This window comes from Pteropus alecto, unplaced genomic scaffold (genome assembly GCF_000325575.1).
Source record: "Pteropus alecto unplaced genomic scaffold, ASM32557v1 scaffold102, whole genome shotgun sequence".
NCBI lineage: Eukaryota > Metazoa > Chordata > Mammalia > Chiroptera > Pteropodidae > Pteropus > Pteropus alecto.
Genome location: NW_006432224.1, coordinates 1,699,252 through 1,709,172, shown reverse-complemented (window position 1 = coordinate 1,709,172; position 9,921 = coordinate 1,699,252). Strand labels below are relative to the sequence as shown.

Here is a 9,921-nt window from a genome sequence, read left to right as displayed (position 1 = left end):
ACTGCTATGAACGTCTTTGGCTTTGGCTACACATAAGGAGATATCTGATAACTTCCCTAAAAAAAAAATCCTGAGCAATTGAGAAAGAACTCCCACGCAGAACCGAAATTGGTAGGCACAGTGCGAAACCCAGAATCTGATAAAGCTGAACGACAACAAAAAAAATCATTACCTTTTTGGCACTTTCAGGACCTGATTCATCAAAGCGAAATCTGACAATTCTGAAATCTTTACAGTAAATAATTAACTCGGTTGGATTAAATTTCAGTTTCTGGTTGGGGCCTAGGACTTTCTGCTTCCTCTTGTGGTCATTTACTGAAAAAGAAAAAAATTAAAGTGTGTGAAGATTCCTTCTTGTGACTCACGCGTTAGGACTTTGACAAATCCCGACCAAGTGTCATCGAAAGGCCACCAGCCCCGCCCGACACTGCTGCCCTGGACCCGCGCGTTCGTCCGTGATTCTTAGGGCTTTGGAAGATGGGTTTCAACTCCGCTTTTGAAGATATTTTATATTAGCCTTTGCACACAACCAGCACCATCTAGGTACATTTCACGACTAAAATTTTAGTTTAAAAGAGAACGAATACTAGAAAATAAAAAAGGCTATACATCCTCTGTCTCCATTTTAAAACACTATCTTGACCTTTCTCTTTCATCAATGTTCCTTGGACTCAGGGAAAAAGAAAGAAAGAAAGAAAGAGAGAGAGAGAGAAACGGGGAGAGAGAGAGAGGGAGAGAGAGAGAGAGAGAGAGAGAGAGACAGAGAGAGAGACAGAAAGAAAGAAAGACAGAAAGAAAGACAGAAAAAAGAAAGAAGGAAGGAAGGAAGGAAAGAAAAAAGAGAAAGAAAAAAAAAGAGAAAAGAAAAGAAACCTGCAGAAATAAGACTCCAACCCAAGCACCTGAGCACCTTCTAGCAACCCTTTTAAGCCCGGTCAGCTTTCGTGACCTGAGGAAAGATCATACGCACCGGTGACAATTTGCTCAATGCACGTTAAAGGAACATCGTGATCACCGAGAAGAAGGTTTCTGTAACGGAATTTCTGAAACACAAAGTTAGGTTCACGTTAACTCTTTTCCCGATCAGCTCATGATGGCAACACAAGGTGTGACGAGAAACTGTGACTACCCCGCAATTATCACAATGCCCAGGACGTGGCATCGGAACACAGTGTGTCAGTTACTCCATTCCAGGTGTGTGTCTCGTTTAGAGCAAAACCTGGGCTCGTTTATCCAAACAAAGCTAAAGACAAAGGGGAAAACTCTGGCCTGAGGCCAAACAAGCCAGCGTGTCTCCATGCTAATTATCTGCGAACCCCTTAAACCCAGCCTCGATGTACCTACCGAAGGCGGCGATAAACACGAACACACAGTAAGGGTTTTGGTAAATTAAGGAAGACTACGTAAAACGTACTCATCCAGAATTAGACATTCAGTCAGAACTCTGCAGTTAACATTCAAATACTTCATTAGAAAACAGTTACTATTGTAAATAGAGAGCTAGGGCTGAAAATGTACAGCGCTTCGCAAATCAAAACAGAAAATGAGAGCCGAGAAAAGTCACAGGATTTTTAAGTCAAATGAATGCCCAAACCTTTAGAAACCAAAATTACATAAAACTTTTCTTCCCATGTGAGACTATAAAATTGCGAGTTATTAAAGAGAAACTTTATCGATATTTTTTCACTCTAATTGTAGTAGAAATTTCAAATTAGAATTTGACTTCTTTTGAAAACAACTGGTTAGTTAAAAACACTACGATATCTGCAGAAGATGCAGCATTTATAAGATTATTTGCTAAATGATTTAGTTTTCCTCTTCACGACTAGTAAAAAAGGGTATCTTTGTTTTCATAGGCAGGTTAAAAGATTCGGGGGAAAAACGAAGTGACCCCCTTACTGAGAAGGGTACTGAAGCGACAGTCAAGGAGGGTAAGCAGAGCACGGGGACTTCAAACCACCTCACTGACTACTCGAGCCTCGACGTTCTCCTCAAACTGTATTTTGAATTTTAAGGAATTCTCTACATCACACTCATCACTTATTACTGATCTGATTACCGTTCTTCCATACCTGTGCTTTCACATAACAGGTACTGCTTAGAGTCCAAAGCTTTGACGACAGAATTCAACAGACCGTACGAACAGACGTACCTGTAGGGGCATCGGGTCATCCGTAATGAAGGAGATTTTGAAGTTCGTGCATATCAGCTTCCCCCACAAATCGTACTGACTCGTGTCTGTTGCGATGCATTTTCGCACGAAACTGACTTCGTTCACGACGATTTCTCCTTAAGAAGAAGGAAAACATCGTGGTGTGAGCTACGACCACTTTATAAGATGTCCAGGGTCAGCGTGTGACCCAGAAGGAAATCCCGCGATGACGAAGGTGAGGAGGGGCACTGGAGGCGCCCAGCAGCATGAGCGCTGTCACCCTCACAATGGTGGCGGCGACACCAAGGCGCCCCGCTTGTGAGACGTGGAAAGGAGGCGCGAGGAGCCCAGGGGTTTGAGACGGCCCGGCCGGACGGCCGGACGCGGGTCTGCGTGCCTCACTGCCGGGTGCCGCCTCTCTAAGCAAACGCCTTCTGGAAAAGAAACGAAACGCGGCCTCCTGCAGAGCATCGTTCGACAGAACAGCTGCATTATATTAACACGCGACCAGAGCCCCTGCGCCGTCTGCGATGCTTTCTGTAAGGGATGAGAGCGAGTCAGCCTCACGCCGAAACGAGCGCAGTCTACTTACTTTAACACAGTCCACGAAGCCGAACCGTTTCCCGCGGGACTTAAGTAACTCAGTCGCCAACGAAAGTTTAAATGTAGTTTTAAAACTGAAAGGGGAGATTGAAGAATGAATGCGAGAGACCAGAAGTTATAATGTGCCTCGAAAAGAGTCCATTTCTACAATTTCTTTAAAGCTTGGTCACCGTGAATCCTTAATTTCAAGGTCGAAACCCCAAGGGGACCCAGAGCCATCTCTCAGCGGTCGGCGTCCGGGTCGGCGGGGGCGGTAGGGTACGTGTCGCTCCTCTCCGTCTACCCCGAAAGCATGGGAGCCCTGAGCAGAGGCGAGAGAGCCTGTCTGCAGATGAGCCCCAAACTCCAACCCCTTCGTGAGGATGCTACGTGGTCTCAGGGTCTCGGAGCGATCACCTCTTTTAACGAAAACGTTATAACAAGTTCGAGTTGCAACAGCGACCTTTATTCAAAACGGACCTCAGTCGTTTTCCACGGGGAAGACCGGCTTCCTGCGCCCCCGCCCCGCGCCGATGTCCTCTTCAGCGTCACTGTCCGGCCACGGTGGCCTTTCCACGCGTCCGGCCACGGGGTCTCTGCACACGTCGTTCCCATTTCCTGCAACGCGCCCTCCCCGCGGCCCTGGCCGTCTCGGCAACGCCTTTTAGGTTTATCTCTCCGCCCAGATCGAATCCGTCGCTCGCAGCGTCACGTGCTTGTGACGCCGGCCAGTCATCACAGCCACAGAGCGTGTGTGCATGTGTGTACGCGGGCACGCGCCCCCAGGCGCCTCCCGCCCTCCGGATCGCACGCTCCGTGAAGCTGCCAGACACACCGGTTTCCCTTTAGAGCAGTTTCCGGTCCGGGCGGGACGCCGAGCACGTGGCCGGCGCCTGACACACGAGTGCTGGCCGCGGGAATGAAGGAAGTCGCTGCGTCACTCCTGGTTCACCGGACCACGGAAGCTGCTCCAGACAGAACAGAACCCGGTAACCTGACGCGGACGCGGAGCCGAGGGGTCGGGAAGGAGCTGCACGGCCGAGCGTGCCGGGGTGGGAACAGGGCCCGCCGGGCACGGCCCCCCAGGGACGTCAGCACCGTCCCCCGCCGCCTCTTCCAGCAGCCCGCACGGAAGGCAGGCAGCCGAGGGACCTGGAGCAGAGAGGGCGCGTCGCCGCCCTGACGCCTTCGAAAAGACGAGGCGGCAAAGCTGGAACTCACGACCAGGTGACCCGATTTCAGGCCCGAAACCCGTGTCTCCCTCTGTGCTCACGTGAAAGTAAACGTACCGTACGGAGACGAAGCGAGCGACAAACTGAAGGCAGGACGCGGAGCGCCCGTCTCAACTGGGTTACGAGGGAAAATTAAAAATGCCAGAAACGCACGGAGGAACTCGAGTAACTTAAAACACACGGAATCGAAATCCTCTCCAGTTCCTTCACGCGATGCTCCCCAACTCCCGCACAGAGCGTGGGCTCCCGAATACCCCGTCCCCACCGGGCGGCCTCGCCTGCCACCCGAGAGGGCCCCAGGCCCGCCCGCATCGGCTGCTCCCGCCGGGCCGGGCGGCCTCTCCCGCGGCGCCGACTCATCCGAAGACCCTCAAAGCCACGCTCCCAGCGTCATGACTGCTTTCACGGGACACGGGCCGACCTGGGAGCTTGTGACAGAGACCGTATGGCCCCCGAGTCTACAACACTCACTATCCGGTATGTCACAGAGATGGCTACCTAACACGTATCTGTTAAAATGATGTAAAACAAGGCTCAGAAGCGGCGTAGGAACGTCGTGTCGGGGGGCGGGTATGTCCTGCCTGCAACAGCAGGGTGCTCTGCGAGCTCTGGGGCCACTCGGTGGTGGCGACGGGGACCCACGACTTTCCAGCGGGAACGTGTCTATGAGCCGAGTCGGCGGAGGGCGAGCCCGGAGCTCAGTGTAACAGCTGCGCTGTCCCCGCCGGTCACAAACAGCGAAACACGTCGCGAGTCCGCACGGCGGGGCCGCGCCGGGGTCCGAGACGTCAGTGAGAACTGGGACTCGCCTCGACAGTCGCGGATGCGTGCATCTGCGCGCACGTGCACATCTGCCACTCTGTCCCCCGGAAAGGCCTAAAGGCGGGGACGCTGCAGCGACAAAGCACGCTCGGCGGCGGCGGGTCGTGGCGTTGAAGTGCCATTCGCCGACGAACGGACCGGGCCTCCTGGGAGAACCGGCTGACTCCAGGACGGGAGCAGAGGAACGATGAGTCTGGAGCCGCCGGGAGTTCCAGGACGCCGGAAGGAAGGGAGGGAGAAAGGGAGAGGGGGTCATGGGGGGCAGGGGGCCCTGCGAAGGACACAGGAGCCAACGGGAGAGAATTCGTGGGAGCGGTGAAGACGGGGGGAGCTGGCGCAGGCCGCACGGACGAAGCAGGCAGGATGACAAAACGCAAAACGGGCGGACCCTGGGCGAGATCCTGGGCCAGATAATGGCCGTTCATGAAAAAACCAGGGAGACGTGAGTAAAACTTGCAGTTCGGTTAACATACTGTCAATTTCTGCTTGACAAAATTTACCGAGATTACGTTAACACTAGGGGAAGCTGGATGAAGAGTATGGATGAACTAGCTGTATTCTTTTACAAACCTAAACTTATTTAAAAATAAAAACGCTGAAGACAAAGACGGATAAGAAATAGAAAACTGACGACGACGAAAGTGAAATAGGGACCCTCCGGGCAACAGTGTCTTGGGGAAAACGGTCCCACAGCTGCTTCTCAGAGGGGAGAATGGAAATGAGCCCTTGGGAGAGAAAGGACAGAAGCAGAGAGGGACCGAGGGGCAGGGAAGGGGGGACACTCCCGGGGAGATGCTCCAACTGGGTCTCGTGATTCTAAGCACGTGCTTAAATAAGTATCAAGTTAACCTGGATTGAGTTTTAGTCCGTGATACTAAATTTTGTTCACATAAAACCAGTCTTTAAACAATGTGGGTCACGGAGCTTGGCTCTCTACTCACAGAACAGTTTTCTGCTCATAAGTATAAAAAAAAAAAAAAAAAGCCAAGAGCTGTCCTAAGCCGCCGCCAAGTGCTGACAGGAAAGATAAAAGCTACACAGTGTCCTCTTCCTAGAGACGCTAGACACACAGAGCCCTGAGACCGCCCTTGCTACATTTTAAATCAGTGACCTTGAAAAGAAAACACAATAACCAAAGCTTGGAACCGCAGCAGACCCTGCCTTTCGCTAGGCGGGACTCAGACAGCCCACATGGGCCCTCGGGACCGCCCACCCAGCCCGGTCCCGGCTCCGTGCCCAGTGCCACCAAGCTGACAGCCTGCAGTGTGCCGCTGAGCACTTCCCAGCACGCCACCGGTGGGGAGCCACAGGGAGGCCCCACTGCAGACGAGGGAAGTAGGAACTGGCCCCACCGTGGGTGACCGAAAGCACCGAGGAGCCAGCGAGACAAAGGGACGGGCCGAGCGCTTCCACTCCCACCGGGGAGGGGACCAAGGGATCGTTCGTTTGTTTTCTCAAGACCCTTCCATCTGTTAAGATAAATTAAAAGAAACGTAACTTAAATTAATACATCTCCAAACGGTATAGCTTAGGAAAGTTTTTAACTCCCCAAGAACCAAAAATCCACGTCCTATCACCTCTCACAATGCCTTACACATTCAGAAAGTCAACACACGTCTGATGAATAAACATAATTTTTCTCATAAATTTCCGTTTTGGACAAAGCCTGCCCGTGCGCCGTGGCGGATTAAGCCGCGGAACGTGTCCGGGCCCAAATTCAACCACGGCTCATGGTCTGGGGACCGGGCGGCCCAGACTGCCTGGCCCCGAGGGGCTTCGGCACAGAAACCCGGGCGGTCACGCGCAAACTGGGGCCAGCTGCCACCTTAGCTGCAGGTAAGTTCAGGTTCTGAAGGGGCCGCAAAATTACGAAGGGCAGCTGAACCTACGCAGACGACAGACGCGAACGATGCCGTCGCGGGCGTGCACCAACGGTCCCGACAACAGCACGTCGCCGCGCAGCACGTCCAGTAAGCGCCGCCTGCGACGGGCCTGGGGGACCCTGCAGCGCAGACCTCAGGAAGAGACCGGAAGTCCTGAGCCGAGCAAGAACGTGGGACGGTGACAAACAAAGGCCTAGATGAGGAAGCAGGTGGCCGGGACAGCAAGGAACCAGCCTGACTGGAGCGAGCATCGGCACAGCGCTCCGCCTCATCCGAAGGGGACGCGGTCCAGAACCCTCAGCAGACGCCTGAGCCGGCGGGAGGCACACTGGGCATTTCCCGGACCTGCCTTCCTGAGATGGTTTACCTCCTAGAGCGGCACAGTACAAGATCAACGACCATGATCAATCAGAACGACGGCAGCAGCGCTGTGACGAGGTACGTGCACGTGCTGTCGCGCCCTCTGATGACCAAGCTGATGACCGGGAGGGCTACGGAGTGACTAGCGGGGCGGGCAGCACACGGCGTGCAGACGGGGGGCGAAGGGGTGAGTCGCACCCCGGGAGGCATGAGGCAGGACGGCGAGAGGTTTCATCATGCTATTCAGGACGGCACGCTATTTGAAACTTCTGGAATGTTTACTTCTGGAAGGTTCCATCTGATGTTTTCGGACTGCGGCTGAGACTGCAGGTAACTGAGACAGCGCAGGGCGAAACTGCGGGTGAGGGCGCGGGACCGAGGAGCAGCGTGGACGGCAGCGAGGTGAAGCGCTGGCAAAACTCAGCCGTTAGAGAATTTGGATCCGATCCTGTTTGCACAGCGTTTGACCCACGGAGGCTCATAGACGGTTTCTGAGCAGCGGCCGCGAGGTCTGGCCGGCCGGATGGGCAGGAGGGCGGTGAGTCCCGAAACGCCGGCGGGAGCCAGCGTGGCAGGGGCCCAGGGAGCGGACGGCTCCGAACTCGGCGGTTCCCACGCGAGGATGCTGCAGCCGCTCGCCCGGCTCACACCTGCACGTCCCCCGTCTTCCGAAAGCGCCGGCGCTCTGAACGGAACGCTATGAAGTCGGTCTAAATCGTCTCTAAAGCCTGTCTACAGAAAGACCCCGAAAACAAAACCAAGGCCCACACGCCACGCCGGAGCGGAAAGGCTTTACCATTACGGGATTCGAATCCACCGAGGAGAGGAGACTTGCAGGGAGCCGAAGACGAGGAGGGGACGTGGACGGTCCGAGCACGCAACGAGCATGTACGGCGACACACGAGACGGCCGTCCAACACTGGCCATTTTCACTTTCCACATGGCCCTGCGGTCATGTGCTTCTCTGATCTGATTACAAAAGGCTCTGACAATCAGGGCATTCATCATCTCAGCAATCAAAGCGCTCTGGGCACAGGGGATGGCAAGAGGGAGGAGCGGAGCCAAGGGCTGAGCGGGGCCGAGGCCGAGCAGGCCCTGGAGACGCAGAGCGGGCTCCCGTCCCGCCCGCGCCCCGAGCCTGGCGCCCCGACTGCGGCGTAGGCGGCCTTCCTCCGAGCCCTCCCACCCTGTGGCCCGGCTGCGGCGCTTCCCCAGTGAACCGAAGCCGTGCAGGGCAGGGCCCAAGGTTTCCAGCTCCGTGATCCTCTGCCAGGGCAGCCCGGACCAGCATCCCGCGAAGGCGCTCTTTCCTGGCACCAGCCTGAACACAGCCGCGGGCGAACGTGTGCTCGCACCTGCGGTCCTGGCGGCCTGTCAGAACCCAGGGCTGGATGGCCGTGGGGAAAGCTCTTCCGCCGAGCTGCGTTTTCCAGAAGATGGTGGCACGCCCCCGAGCAGACAAAATGACTGATGTCGTTTGTGTGAGCGCTTGTTAAACTGTACCCATGATACCATAACAGTTCAACTGAGTGGGCTCCGGTTCAGAGTCCGCAAATCAGGTACACCGCAAAAAGAATTCAGGGAACCCACAGAGTTAACCTTTTCTTCTGCTACCTTAAAAAATTTTTCAAGCCACAGTTACTACCACCATCGCATAACAAAAAACTCTCATCTATACCAAAGTTGGAAGGATACATCCTCGGAGTAAAAACAATCATTTAAGTCAAATCAAGTTAGCTTTAAAGCTGCATTTTCCTTCATTTTCTAAATCTGACTAAGGGCTGGTAAAGACTTCATCCAGATCCGATGCCAGCCCGGCCCTGAATGGAATCGGGACCGGCGATCCAGGTCACGATCTTCTACCTCGTCGACAGGCAGCGTGGAGCCGGCACGCCAGTCACGACACTGGTCTAGCACAGAGCCAGGCGCCAGCGCACTGCGCTCATCCAGCAGCCATCGAAAAGGACAGCTCCCGGCAAACATACGCTGGCGCGCGCGCACACACACAGAGTTCATACTCTCCCTACTTCAAAACCTGGGGTGATCTGACACACATACGACACAGAACTGAGAGTCACGTGGCAATGGGAAGACACAGGGAGAGCCCAGGCGAAGGCTGGAGGCTCCGACTGGCTCCGACTTTGGTCCCAGGCTCAGACGGGATTTCCTTAAGACTGTGGCTCTGGGAGAGAGCAGAGACAGAGTGGCATAAAACAACGGTGTCCTCTAACTGTGAACCTCAGAGTGGGCCTGTGTGTGTGTGTGCGTGCACACATGGCTACGGTGACGACTGAAGCAGCTGGTCCGAGGTGTCCCTTCGGTCGACGTCTCAGGGCACCCGATGCTGGGCATCAGGGCTGCAGAGCAACCTCCATCTTTGGGAGTTTCATGAACTAGGCAAGGTGAAAACTACTAATACCAATCATACAATCACAATCTAAAGTCAACCGCTAGTCAGCTTTTTTCTGCTTTCTCTGCTTAATAAAAGCTGAAGATCACTTTAAATTGCAGCCTGAAGTTCCAGCAGAGGATTCTGTAACTGCATACAAATAAACAATTGATTTTGTGTTCTAATTTTCATCTGCTTTTTGAATTAAAAGTTCAAACTCTGGGCAACTGAAGGAGGATATCCTTGAACCCAAGGCACTATGCCAAAGCGTACCACGTGATGCCACCTCCCCGAACAATCCCTCCTTGTCCGCGGGCCTGTGTCAAGCCGCAGGTGACCCGGCCGAGTTTCCCTCTTAGCTGCTGACTGCTGAAGGCCAGGTCACCCACTCACTCTCACTCGCCTTCCAGAGTTCAGAGCCAGTCGCCGGCTGCAGGCCAAAGAAGGAGCAGCAGAGGTCCCAGCGGTCATCAGAGAGGTGACGTGAGAGGTGAAGCAGGA

At 54.4% G+C, this 9,921-nt stretch overlaps 1 protein-coding gene across 1 annotated transcript in view; it reads right to left on the bottom strand.

Annotated features, from left to right (window-relative positions):
- MTMR10 (myotubularin related protein 10) overlaps nt 1-9,921 on the bottom strand; it is a 37,692-nt gene that overhangs the window by 23,692 nt on the left and 4,079 nt on the right. Inside the window, 3 exon segments of the mRNA XM_015585700.1 lie at nt 173-315; nt 971-1,043; nt 2,153-2,289. Of these exon segments, the coding sequence (XP_015441186.1) occupies nt 173-315; nt 971-1,043; nt 2,153-2,289 (353 nt within the window).